General features: G+C 40.4%; 2 gene segments (V, D, J or C); one reads left to right on the forward strand and one right to left on the reverse strand.

The window, feature by feature from the left end:
• The window catches only part of LOC103921787, a 66,414-nt gene extending 63,164 nt beyond the window's left edge, over window positions 1–3,250 (forward strand). Inside the window, 2 exon segments of the C gene segment in view lie at window positions 2,359–2,376; window positions 3,105–3,250. Of these exon segments, the coding sequence occupies window positions 2,359–2,376; window positions 3,105–3,250 (164 nt within the window).
• Window positions 3,251–6,492: 3,242 nt separating this feature from the next.
• LOC103921794 lies at window positions 6,493–7,029 on the reverse strand. The segment is given in 2 exon segments: window positions 6,493–6,878; window positions 6,971–7,029. Coding segments are annotated over 2 exon segments (435 nt in total).
• Between the last annotated feature and the right edge of the window lie 7,595 nt (window positions 7,030–14,624).

The following is a 14,624-nucleotide window of genomic DNA, read 5'->3' on the forward strand; positions in this document are numbered from 1 at the left end:
TGAAAACTGCGAAAATGCCATTTTTCTCAAGTTAGGTGCAGGCAACCTAGTGCTGACCCTGGAACACACTATAACACTGGATCCAGGAAGCAAAAATAGAAAACCAAATGTTAAAATGCTAGTTTTGTTGAAATGAGTGATGAAGCTTCCACTAATTTCATTAGAGTCAAAATTCCACCCTCCATTTTTAGTTTCAGTCTGGTTTCTTATGCACAATTAGAGTCATTAAAGTTATTTTTACCATGACATCTCTAAGCTGTCTACCATGCTGTCTGGCTATTCAGATTTCAGATGTATGCACTGGATTCCTAGCAGACAGATGGAGAAAGAGAAAGAGCAGAGAAGGAGGTGGTCAAATGAGTCTGAGAAAGAAAATCAGGATAACCTATAAATGCTGATGTGGGAGATCATTCTGTAAAGTCATCCAATGAGGGTGTAAGAAAAGCTAAATGGGAAGAATCTGAATTAAAGAGGATATATCACAGAATGTTTCTGTAGGAGGGGAAATATTAATACATAATGCACACACAAAACTCAAGCATTCGTATTTCCAGACACAGACAAACAGACTTTTGGCAAGAGGAATTATTATCTAGCATTTAACCCTGTTTTTTTCTGATCTCAATTCTTTCTGCATTGCCATGAGTTTATGCAGGGAAAAAATAGGAGATAGTTTTAATAGAAATGATGGAGCTAACAAGTCCTGTGACATTGGCATGAGAAACAGTTGAAGTACCATTTGCTTTTTTCACAGTCTAATAAATTTGTACTTTGTGTCCTTTTTGGCACCAGGAGAAGACACCAAGGATCTAGTGCACTTATTTTTCCTCAAGCAGAGTGGAAATGGTATTAGCAGTGCAGAATCAAGCCTTCGCAATTTAATCCTTATTTTGCTCAATGGGTGTGTGGGGTGTGGGATTTATTACTCTATTATCTCTTTATGCTCTGGATATGAGCAACATTTGGTGACAGGAACTAAGCTGACTGACTTAGGTAAGAAAACACGGCCTACTATTTCTTTGCTAAATAACAAAACACATTCCCTCTTCGTTCTTTTGGAAAACTTTGTAGGTTAAAGATTTTGTAGGTTATAGGTTGGGGGGATTAAATTTGTTTGCTTGTTTATTTTTATTTTTAAAACTGTAGGAGAAGGAGAAGGAGAGATTGAGGTGAAATAAGCCAAGAAATTTCAGAAAAATCTTGGCTCAGGACCTGAGGAGATGGATATACACAGAAAGAGAGAAAGACAATAGAGGATGAATGCAGAGGATCAGTTTGCCCCCTGCTCATTGTATAGTTTAGCACAACTAACCAGAGAATTAAATTCCTTTTTTCAGTTAGTACCTTAGCTTTAGTAAGCTTGTCTATTTGGTCAGTATCCAGAGAAAAAGTTTTGTACTTGCTCTGTACCTTTATATTTTAAATCCTGGAGCCACGTTCTGTGCAAATAACCTATTTATTTTTATTTAAATGGCATATATAGCATGGCATATCTAGTACATACTATGTTGGAAAGACAATTAAAATTTAATGTAAATATAATTGTCTTTTAGACTGAAAATCATGATCCTGCATGCTTAGCGCTATAGGTCACATTGAATCTTGAATTCAGCATCCAGTCTCCAACACACATATTTCTACAAAAAAAACCCATGGTCTGATACTTAGACATATGAGGGTGAAGGCTCTGGGCCATATTGCTTTGCGTTTCAGAGAAGAATGATGAAATCACACCTCCAGCTGTGGCCATCTTTTCCCCATAAAAGCAAGAGATCCAACAGAAAAGCAAGGCCACGCTGGTATGCCTGGCCTCTGGTTTCTACCCTGACCACCTGAATCTGGTCTGGAAGGTGAATGGTGCTACGAGGACAGAAGGGGTGGGGACAGATGAGTTTTCCACACAGAATGGGAATACCTACTCATTGACCAGCTGCCTGAGGATCTCAGCCCAGGAATGGTTCTATCCTTTGAACCATTTTGAGTGTGTTGCCAATTTTTTTAAGAATGGAACACTGGAATTGATACAGAAATTAATCTACAGTGATGCTGGTGAGTAAAATATATGTGGGTGTGGGGTTCATCCTCTGTAGCCTCCTATATCTAGAGTAAGCAGTCATTACTGAAGGCATGTTTCTTGTCTACTACACTTAACTCAGATCTGTCAGTCCCCAGAAAATTGAGACCAAACACAGGAATCCAATCCTGTTCTTCTCCAAACTTGCTACAAGCCATATAATTCTCATTCCCACACCCACCCTCTATTATACAAGTGATTGTACAAAAAGAGCACTTTAAAAGAGGTGCTGATACATATCTGGGCTCAAATAATATCTCCTATTTCTTTTCTTCTGTTTTTAGATTGTAGCGTCTTTAAAGGTAAGTTAAACCATTAATTTTTTCCTCTCTTGACAGTGAGTTTGTTTATCTATACATACACCTGTGTATGCAAAGAGAGATGTGTCTTGTGTGTATATGTCTCAATGTGTCCTGTGTTTGCATTTGCTGGCAGGCACAGCTATTCATGTCTGTATGCACGGGAGCAGGATTGTACATGTGTGGACACATGCATTCATGTTCTTGTTGAATACACATCCAAATTCTGTCTACTCTCATGAAACCTTCCATGAGACTGGCCGCTAGAACTCAATATTTCAGCATAAAAATATCACTTAGAGCAGCAGACCTACCTGTAGCATAAAGATGTATGTTGATTTTCCAGCAAGTAGTTAGAACACTTTGCTAAGTCACTGACTCCACATACTACAGTACATTATCTCCTTAAAAATACTACAGAATTAGAATAAATTATATTCCCGTGAGAAAGGCTCCAAATCCAGTTTCATTTGATGCCCCCATCTTCTCATTCTTCAGACCAACTCCTAATCAGTCATACCACTGTGAATGTGAAAAGTCTAATACAATTACTACTTAACATGATATTTCAGCTAAGGGCAGCCAAGTTATAACTTGTGCATATAAGCACTGAACAAGTTCTTCCAATCAGCAGAATGAAAAAAAAAATGTCCTTGTCAAGTAAAGTTTTCTAAAGAAATGCTTGTTTTCTCTGTTGGTTTTTATTTATTGCTTTCTCCCTTACTTTTCAGAAAACTATCAGAGAAGTGCTACAGCTCGGAAGTTTGTATACATCATGCTTATTTTCAAGAGCATTTTGTACGAGATGTTTGTGATGGGGCTGATGCCTAGGTCCAAGGAGAGGAACAGAGTTCTAGTCTGTACACATTTGTCCTAACTCATTCTAACTGTACAGGAGACCACTTTGGACAAAATGATGTCTTAAAGTTCTTATTTATATAAATCCACTTCTCTACAACTATATTGTGTCTCTCATCATTTTCAAGACAAGCTAGTGAGAATGAAGGGGAGGGTTTTAGACAAAAAAGAGGGTAAGAACTCCAGGGAGATATTGCACAAGACAATGAATGAAGTATTATCAAAATGTGTAGTCTTTTTGAAGAAAAGGGTAAAAAGGAAAATTAGGAAGAATAAGAAAATAAGAAAAATAAGAAAGACAAAGAAAAGCAAAGGAAGAAAAAAAAGAAGGATGCAACTCAGAAATAGGGAAGAGAATCCAATCTGTGGGGGAGGAGGAAGGGGAACCAGGCAGTGGTTCTTTAAGCTGTGTTTGTGGGCACCATTTCTGTGCAGTATAAACTATAAAAACAAGGGATTACTTATCCTGGAGAGTGTTTCTGGAGATCTTTTATCTACTTTGCATCTCATTCAGTTATTACCTTATGGCACAAGTTAAACAATTGGTAATTCAGAGGCAGCTCACTCGGGAATAAATGAAGAACAGAGTCATACCTTTTATGTATAGATGTATCCTAAATAGAGGTAGGAATAACACAGGCCAAGATAGAGGAGTGCTTGTGGACCTTTGGAAGCAGAACATCTGGGAATGCAATAGCAAGGCAGAAGGAATAGGAGGCGTAGAGTGGAGACCCTGAAGGGAGCTTCTGTCTAGCATAGCCAGGGTCTTCAACAGAAGGGGGAAATATCTCTGAAGGCCTCAGCAGAAAACCATACCTCAGAATTAGAGCAGATGACATGCCAAAATGTGCTTGAAAATATCTCTTTAAGGGAATAGCAGTTGAATTTTAGCCAAAACAGGATGCGGTTTGACATTTACTCAAAAAAAAACGTTTTGATAATGCATCAGCCTCTCTTACCACAACACCACCCCAGCCTCTCAGGATGAGGCACAGGGTGCAGCTCTCTGTTCACCGTATTACAGTTGGACAGAAATAGTGACACATACGAGCCTTATGAAAGCTGGTGGGTTTTTTGTCTCATGTTATCACACAATCTTCTTGTTACTGAAGTTTGCAGATGGGTTTTGCATGTGCAGCTGCTGTTTCTGTTGTGCAACACACAAAAAACGAAAGACTTGTGGGTTTTGGGGAGTTGTTGACCTGCTTGTACAAATTAAAAAAAAACCCACACTTTTTCTAGGTATCTCAAAACAGCAAAACAAGATGATAAAAATCATCTGGGACTTCTGTCCCATCATCATGGGACTTCTGAAGATCTCTCAATCCAAATTCCTGTTCAAAACAGGGCTAAGTCCAAAGCTAGATCATGTTGCTCAGAGCTTTGTCTGGGTGATTTCTGAATATCTTCAAGGACAGAGATTTTACAAGCTCTCTGAGAAATCTGTTCCAGTGCTGAAGTACCCTCAAGAGGAAGCATTTTTTTGTTATTTCTAACCAGAGTTTATCTTGCTGCAGCTTGTTCCCACTGGCTTCCACTGTGCTCCTCTAAGACTCTAACTCTGTTTAGGCAGTTGTAGTCATGCAAATAGCCATCCTTTAGCCTGCTCCTCTCCAAGATGAGCAAAAGCAATTCCCTCAGCCTCTCCTGTTATGTTTCTGCTCCAGTCCCCTGATCATCTTAGTGACCCTCTGCTGGACCCTCTACAATTTGTTGATATCGCTGTTGTACTGGGGCTGGGGCAGGGTGGGGGTGTGTATGGAGAATAGAGGTAGTATTCCAAATATAGCCTCACAAGTGCTTCAACATGCTAACTGCATTCTTGCTAATGCAACCAAAAATGTAATTAGCCTTTATTGCTGAAAGGGCTTGCTGCTTACTCACGTTCAATTGCTTTTCTGCAAAGCTGCTCCCTAGCCAGTCAGCTGACATTTAAATGACTCAGATAAAGTTCTTTCACCTTTTCCTCAGGGGATGTGCCAGTAATCCAATAACTCCTTTCCCAATGAAGAAATGCTGTGTAATAACCACAAATTGAAATTTTCCCTATAAGTTCAGTATGCTTATCCTGCATGTGTGGTAATATAGATACTCCTTTGCCCTACAGCATTTACAATATAATTTGACATAATTCAGATTGGGATAAGAATAATCTCAGAATGTGGATGCTGTGTCTGTAATTATGGAATGTTCCCATTCTATATTCTTTCTTTAAATCTTTCCAAAGCCCTCTGTCTGGAAACAGATTGTTATTCTTATTTATTTCAGAATGAGCAAATTATGCAGGTGACTTTTACATATCACAAGGACTTTGCTTAGTGCTTTCTTGCTGTAGGACAATTTAGGACAATTTGTTATGTTATCCTCATGGAATGCTTACACCAAAGAGTACCTCATGCTATGACTAATTCCACTGCATCAATGACACTATCTGGAATGGTGGTGCTGGAAAGACACTGGTAGGTCTTTGTGTGTGAGACACAAGATTCTTCATGCCAAATCTGAAGTATTCCATCAGGACAGGTTATATAATAAATAAAATTACATTCACATCCTGCTTGTTCATCCCTCTACATTTTTGTCTTCAAAATATGGATGCTCTCTGGAGCAGTGTTCATATTAGGGCTTAGCTCAAAGTCAGAGAGAACTACAAGACTTTGAATGAGGAACATCACAAAGTTGCCTGGGAGAAAAAAAATCTCAGAACTCATCCACAGAGAGAAGGAATAAACCAGATTAATATAGATTGTGTTGCTGCTTATTAGGCTGTGAGAGAGGTATAAGTTCAAGGCATAAAGAGAGAGATGTGACACACATAGTGGTATGTGCTTCACTATGTAGCCAGAAGTAAACTGTTGACAATCTTAGTTCTGTTCTCTTGTGATTAGGTTAACCTTTCCAAGCACAGTGAAAAGCATTGTGGCTTTCACTGCTTGATAATATTCAGAGGAATGACAGTGCACATACAAGTCACTATCTCTAAAGTATTTCAGACTTAGACATATGTATATTTCAAGTAACTGTTCTGTGTCAGGTAAGAAAATGGCTTCGGGGACAATAATTTGTGGCTGTGTAGATTGCAGTTTCCATTTCGTTTATTTTATGTCTGCATTTGATTAACAATTTTTATTGATTGTTCTGATGAGATAGAGAATAAACAGCTGATCAGGAAAGAGGAGTTCAGCAATTAACCTGCACTTCAAAGACCTATTCTGCCTCTCCTGTTCCAACCCCTCGGCAACATCTGGTTTGTCAATAGGCCTACATACCCTTTTCCTGTGCTGAGAGCGTCTCCCTTCTGAGCGAGGGTGCTGGAAAGGAAAGAAGTTTATGTAAAGAAAGCAAGTGACTTTGAAGTGTTGTGTCCAAACTGCTGGCACAGAAATAGACAGCTGAATGGTTCATCTTCACAGATAAAATGTCCAAATAGAAGTCTGTGAGGTTTAACCGGTTAGCTTTGTATCCAGTGTGAATGTCACCCTCTTGCTTCTGATTTACACCAATGGAATAATAGAGCAATTGCAGCTCCTTCCCCGGCTGCTGCAGGTACCAGCACATATAATTGTGATTATCATTTTGACTGCATGTCAGAGTAGCTTTCTCATCTTCTTTCAGTACAAGACTTGAGGTTTGGGTAATTTTAGCTCCTATAAGACAAAGCAAAACAAATACACAGTAAAACAAGTAAGCTACATTCTCCCAGAGCAGAGCAGGTATCATGGCTCTACTGATGCCTTACTTGCTCCAAAAAAGTACATGGCCACACACCAAGCTGTCCACATCCTCATTTCTGCCTCAGTAGTCAGTGAGCATGCCCCTATAAGGGATTTATATAGGTCCGTTTCACATGTTTCTCTTAAACCAATAGCAGAGATCTCTGTAACAGCTAAATCTATGTTGAAAACCAAGCTCCTTCCTGCAAGAAATGTCAAGCAAACACTTTTTTTGGAGTGTATCTGTTGAAAACGCACAGAAAGTTTCAAACTGACTCAGGTGGAAGTTTTTCTTATTCTATCAGACAGGATATTGTCATATATGACAATTGTCTTTTTTTTACCCTCGTATGTTTTATTTTACCTTTTGATAGATTGTTTCCAGAATACAACAGAAAATGTTTAGTGTAAGCCAGTAAAGTGGGGTTTTTTTGTATTCATGACTGCTGGAATTTTTTTCTGGAAAAAGAGCAAATACAATACATCTGCTCAGACCTTAATTATTTTTATTCCTTCATCTGTCAGAGCCAGCATTCATGATCTGGTTTTGGGAACAGCTTTATATGGGACCCTGTTTTAGCCTTACCACACACCAAAAGTGAAGGAAACGGGTTGTTCCTAAAGCAAACATCTAACAACTTCTTTTCCCTTAGTTGTCCCAACAGTACCTGTACTAATTATAAACCCAACTTCCAGGATTCAGGGTGATATCACTGTCTCCGATACAATCTTTTAACCTGTGTTAAGAAGACTGATCACTGTCCTACTATGGTATTTTGGACGCACAGTAGGAACCATCAGAGCAGTCTTATTTGCCATCTATAGCTTTTAAATGAGGCCCCAGAGACCAATGTCAAAATCAAACAACCCAAGATCTGTGCTACTGAAACTATTCTTTCTTATTTAAGTGAAAGGATACCATCTGGTGGAATGAATCGGTGTTTACAGTAATCCTTAGGGGCTGTATTTCCCACAGTTCTCTATTTTTGCATTGGCAGAACTGCATGGAAAGGGGACTGGAACTAATGCACCAGAGATACCTATGTCTGTTATTAAACTGATGACTGTGAAATGATGAATTGAAAGTGTCGTCTCAGAAATACACATGTTCTTTATATGTAGGAGAAAGATCTCAGAGCTGATATTAAGCATGGGACTTCACAAAGCCAACATAATGCAGGGGAACTCATGTGTGAAGTAGCTGATGAGGTACTTAACTAGTGACATGTGCTATGTAAAAGTTGTCCTAAGATTCAGGTAAATGGGATGGAAAAAGAAACCTGCTTTCACACAGAACACATAGTTAGAGTTTTCCTCCAGGAAACAAGCAATATAATAGGTAAAACATTCAAGGAGAATGTCTAGATTGAAATCCCCTGTTGTCATTTTTTCAAGTCAGGATCTGAATCCAGACATACCAACTCTCTAGTGTGTTGCAAACTTGTGTTGTCATAGGATTTTTATTTGAAAAACATCTGACAATAGCAATTTAGTATCATTTGCTTGTTCCAGAACCTCTTCTCCGGTCAATTCATTTTCAGACAACAATTCTGGTGAGGACCAGTTACACAAAGAAGGATTTCAGTATGGGTTTCAGCATGGATTTCGTCTGTTTCATAGCATCAACAGATGTTGAGAAATAATTTTGCAGGGGTCTCTTAGCACTCTTCATTGATAGAATTTTGAATGCTACTATTCTTCAGGGCTGAGTGATAGGTTTCCTTTCAGGAGATCCCTGACGCATTGATAGTGTCTCTGCTTCAGATCCCTGTGTGTTACTTGCTCAATGTACCTGAGGGTCATGGAAGTTTCAGCAGAGCACAATACTGTTGCCATTACTCGTAGACCATTGGCAATGTAGATCTTCCTACTCAGACTTAGAATTTCAATCCACATTCAATGAGATGGCTACTTCTTTTCATTTGAACCAGTTCTAAATTCTCATTGCAGATAGTATTGTTCCGTCATTAGCACAGCTCATCTTGGCTGAATATTTTGTATTCTCTATTATATTATCCTGGTCACTCTAGTCTCTCCTTCAAATTTCTGGTCTGACTTATGCCAAGTTCACTTAGGGCTGCACGTACCATTTTCCCCTCTTACTTTTTAGACACCTTTAATATAAATAAAAACAGATATATCACTGTTTTGTTCCCTTCTGAACATCCTATTTCAATGCTATTCCCTTCCCCATTCTCCATCTGATTAATTCCATCCTCTGATCTAACCATCTCCTGAGGCTAAAGAATTTCCATGACTTTGACCATAAAAGAAACATCATCTCAAACCATTTTCTGCACTTGTGACAAGACTTGAAAATATATTAATGTAGCTTAAATCACAGTGCAAAATTAAAAGAGGGACCTATATAGGTACTTACATAGGTACCTGTTAAGACTTGAAAAATCAGGTAGCCCAACAGTGGCGAGGCTGCTGCAGCTCCCTTTCCCTAGGTCCACCCACTAGCAAGGCTGAGTGTGTATTCCCAATAGGCATACAAACACATACACAATGCAAATATACGTATACACACAGCCAGCCACGCAAATCAATACAGACAGAAACACTCATGCAAACACAAATGGCACTAACAGGCCTGGACGTATGAGCCCCTGAGGCCTGCAGCCCCACGCCACTTCCTGGTACAGATCCCCTCACTCACAGATACAAACCCTCATGCACTCCTTCACGCACATGTGCATGTGCGCGCACACACACACACATGCATGCTGGATCCCAGTAACTGGCCTTAGACACTCAGTCTACCCAGCAACGGGCCCTGAACTCCCCGGTCCTCCAGTTACCTCCTGCACCCACATGCACACTGGGACCCACACAGATGGATTAGATAGATTGGAGCATTGGGCAATCATCAATGGCTGAAATTTAACAAGAACAAATGCTGGATTCTGCACCTGGGACAGAGGAATGCCAGGCACAAGTATAAACTGGGAAAGGAGTGGCTAGAGAGCAGCCCCGCAGAAAGGGATCTGGGGGTGCTGGTTGACAGGAGGCTCAATAGGACTCAGCAGTGTGCCCTGGCAGCCAAGAGGGCAAACCACGGTCTGGGCTGCATTAAACACAGCATGACCAGCCAGTCAAAAGAGGTGATTATCCCACTGCATACAGCATTGGTGCAGCTTCACCTTGAGTACTGTGTGCCATTCAGGGCCCCACACTTTAAAAAGGGTATTATGGTACTTGAACGCGTCCAGAGGAGGCCAACAATGCTGGTGAAAGGGCTGGAAGGCATGTCCTGTAAGGAGCAGCTAAGGACACCGGGTCTGTCTAGTTTGGAGAAAAGGAGGCTGAGGGGCGACCTCATTGCTCTCTACAGCTTCCTGAGGAGGGGAAGTGGAGAGGGAGGTGCTGAGCTCTTCTACCTGGCATCCAGTGATAGGACACGTGGGAATGGTTCAAAGCTGCACCGGGGAGGTTTAGACTGGACATTAGGAAGCATTTCTTTACCGAGAGGGTGGTCAAACACTGGAACAGGCTTCCTAGAGAGGTGGTTGATGCCCCAAGCCTGTCAGTGTTTAAGAGGCATTTGGACAATGCCCTTAATGACATGCTTTAACTTCTGATCAGCCCTGAAGTGATCAGGCAGTTGGGCTAGATAATCAATTGTAGGTTCCTTCCAACTGAACTATTCTATTCTATTCTATATATACTATGGATGTCCCAGAAACTGGCCTTAAGACATGCAGTCTGCTTGGTAGTGTCACAAAAGAGATTTGGGATGTTCATTGACCAAGGAGGTAAGGGACACAACGGTAAAATTACAAAAGGTTTATTTCATGATAATGAGACACTTACACGCCTCCATAAGAGAAGAAAAAGTGTCCATAGGGATGTTCTAAGAGTTTAGATATGACTTGAAATAAAATGCTAAGTATAATCATCCAATGGCACAGAAAAATCACATTCATTTCCTTTGAAGTATTCTCGGGCATTCTGTTATGAGCTGCCCATGCAGCCTGTTTGTTAAAACATGACCTTCTGTGGTCCAGATGTTCCCCCTTGCTTGCCAAATACAAGTTAATGTTTATTATAAGTTTTGTACAATACCCAAATGCTCTTCTCCTGCATCCCATAATGATGCAGACCCATGTAAGTAGTAACACTCCTGTCTGCAAAGTGGTGCAAAGAACCTGTCTCCTTTCCTCACCTGGATGGCTTTCATCCCTGGATAATGGTCTAATCACCCTCCTGTGATAGCCCTGGGAGGAGCTAAATGAGGTTGCTCTGATTTCTGATAAGGTTAGAGGTGATTCTCCTGCCTCTCATTTTTCCTCTGGCTATGTGGTTGTGGAGATGAGTCTTTAACCATTAATGTAACAGTATCTATACAAACAGTTCAAACTAAAATGTACATTTACAAATTAGGCAATTTTGTATGTTCTGTTAGTCTGGGATTGAAATAATGATGTCATACTGTGGATGAATTTTTAAAGCCTTGTTATCCATTCACAGATGAATCCAAAGGTACAATTTAATGTTACCGCAATTTCTGTCAAACCTTGCACAGTGGCTGAATACAATACTTTTGCTTTTCCGCTAGCAACAGTCTCCTTCACTGGAATGCATCATAATGTTATGTGGCTATAGAATGAGTCAGAACACTTTATTGACCATAGAAAACTAACATGCATAACAGACATCAAAATTATTCATCTTCCATATGAGGAGTAAGAAGATTTGCGTCACCCAGTGGCCCCCTAATCATTAGGTATGAGGCAAGGAAAGGGTGGGAACCTGTGACTGGAGGTGGCAGGAAACAGGATCCACTCCTCTTGGTGATACCTTCTCTGAAATCCATCAAGTTCTAACATGAAACTGCATTTTCAATTCCTTGTATGATAATATTACCACAGCTCAGAACATATCAGATATTATGTACACATTTTCATGTTCTCCAATTATAAAACATTAGATGTTCTTTCTTGTTCTTTGTCCAGACTATGTAGTTGTCACTTCCTTGGTCTTTCTCCTGCCAGGTTGGATAACAGTAATAAGCCAAGTGATACACCCAACATGTTACAGAAGTTACAAATAGCATGCCCTTTATGAGGACAGAGAAACAATCTGCTCTGCCTTCCTCCAGCTCATCAACAGCATCAGATGATAAAAAAAAGACACAGGTCTAATTGCAAGATTTTTCAGTTCACACTGGAAGGTCTTATCTCTCCAAGATCATATCAACATGTATATGGAATAAGGCCATCTTCCTCTGGAGGTAAGAGCTGTAAAATTCCAGCATGCACATGAGCTTCCAAGAACATGTGTTTCAGAAACAGGACCACAGTGTTTCATTTCAGTTTTCCATGTTTCTGTGTGATTAAATTTGGTGGTTTTTAATACTTAGGGGAATAAATGACAATCATTCCTTAAAGGGATAAGGAAGTTTTCTATGGAAGAGGGGAGAATGAGGGAGGAAGGAGGAAGGAAGGCAGGAAGGAAGACTGGTCTGTATTGCTCTTCTTGCAAAAAGAGGCTTGCCTCTATTTGTGTACTGAAAAGATCTCAGCTTCCAAGAAGGCTCTGTGGGAAAAAAGTTGGATTTCTGAAGTAACTAAAATGCTGCTTAACAGCAGAGCCTTTTAATTAATCATATAATAGAACTAAGGATTGGACTGTATATCCCAGGGAACATCCATTGGCAAGGGTGGAAGGGAAAGAAACTGGCCTACTGGCTGAAACTTGGTCTGTTCAGTTCCTCACAGCCAAGAGTAAAGGAGATTTGGGGTTTTTTTGTCATGGGAGCTGCATGTGCTTGGTCATACTGAAGGCTCCTGGCACAATAACGCACTCCTATGATTTTTTTTTTTTCTGATAAAGTAGTTTTATGCTCAGTGTAAACTTACACTTCTTTTGCTGCCTGGCACTAAAACATGTTATCTGAACTCCCTGGCCTGGTTGTTGGAACCAGTAGATGCAAGATTGCCTCTGTAACCCTCCTGGTGGAGAATCTAAATGTGTCCACCTGTAAAAGAAAGAAAGAGAGAAATAAAGAGGGAAGGAGTAAAAAAAACAGAAAGGAAAAGGTCTTCTCATGTCTGACAGCTCATTTCTGATCATGTATTTAGTGAATGTCATGATAAAAAGGAGAAGCAATGGCTACCCAGGTATCTTTCTTTCCTTCAACACCACTGATCTCAGATACCTTCCTTCAGGCAGGTAAAAGCTACAGATCAGTTGAAACAAATACCATTTCAGACTTTCTATCTCCCCCTGCCATTTGTGATATCCTTATGCTTATCCCTAATGTGCTCTACAATTCCCATACAACACTCTTACAGATGACTTCCTTTCTCCCCTTTTTTCTTCTTACTTTTCCTCTTCCTACTCGAGTAAAACTCATTGTTTCTCAATGTGATTTCTGTGCCTGTACGAACTACACAATCCTTTTGCATCAAGACCTGCCAAGCTTCACAGTTGTGATCAGCCTGTAGTTTTGTTTGTCTCCAGATAACAAAGCAACCTTTTAAAATTTCCCATTGTGAGATCTTCAGATGACTACTTTTTGTCATCTTGTAAATGCTTAAGAACACAAGAAAATCTCAGACTTCCCCACTCACTCATCTGGTCTGATGAACTACATGACCTCGTCCTACAAATCCTACCTTTTGATCTTTCAAACACACATACAGTATGAAAGGTAGTATTCTGAAGGCCTCCTTCAATTTGGCAAATCAAAACTAGAACAAACCATGTTCTCCCATTCATCCTTGTTTAGTCATTCATATCACACTAATTAGGAGCCATGAACATCCTGTCCTGCAGGACTGATGACTCCTTGGGCAGCTGATCCCAACTCCTATTACAGTCTGCCTCCTCTTTTAACTACCAGCATCAAACGTTGCAGGCTTACTGCTCCTTTGGTTCTGCCTAATAGACCAGTTTGTGTATGCTTTAAAATGGAGAGCCAGTGGGATAATGGACAGCATTATGAGTGGAACAGTAAAAGAGAAAGGTTGGCATAAAGCTAAGAAGTCCTCTTGTCTATCAACAGGGCAACTACTTTGGTGAGAGAGAAGATGTCCTGCTCCTTTGGTTCTGCCTAATAGACCAGTTTGTGTATGCTTTAAAATGGAGAGCCAGTGGGATAATGGACAGCATTATGAGTGGAACAGTAAAAGAGAAAGGTTGGCATAAAGCTAAGAAGTCCTCTTGTCTATCAACAGGGCAACTACTTTGGTGAGAGAGAAGATGTTCTGGTTTCGGCAGAGATAGAGTTACTTTCCTTCCTAGTAGCTGGTACAGCGCTGTGTTTTGGATTTAGGATGGGAACAAAATTGATAAGGCACCGATGTTTTAGTTGTTGCTAGGTAGTGCTTACACTGGCCAAGGACTTTCTAGTTTTCCATGCTCTACCGACTGAGAAGCAAGAAGCTGGGAGGGGGCACAGCCAAACTGGCCAAAGGGACATTCCATACCATGTGACGTCATGCTCAGTACATAAACTGGGGGAAGCTGGCCGGGGGGGGCCGCTGCTCGGGGACTGGCTGGGCATCGGTCGGCGGGTGGTGAGCAATTGTACTGTGCATCACTTGCTTTGTGTATTATTACTACTATCATATTATTATTATTATCATTTTATTTCAATTATTAAACTGTTTTTAATCTCAACCCACAAGTTTTCTCACGTGCTTTTCCAATTCTCTCCCCCATCCCACCGGG

This window comes from Pygoscelis adeliae, unplaced genomic scaffold (genome assembly GCF_000699105.1).
Source record: "Pygoscelis adeliae isolate BGI_AS28 unplaced genomic scaffold, ASM69910v1 Scaffold120, whole genome shotgun sequence".
Classification (NCBI taxonomy): domain Eukaryota; kingdom Metazoa; phylum Chordata; class Aves; order Sphenisciformes; family Spheniscidae; genus Pygoscelis; species Pygoscelis adeliae.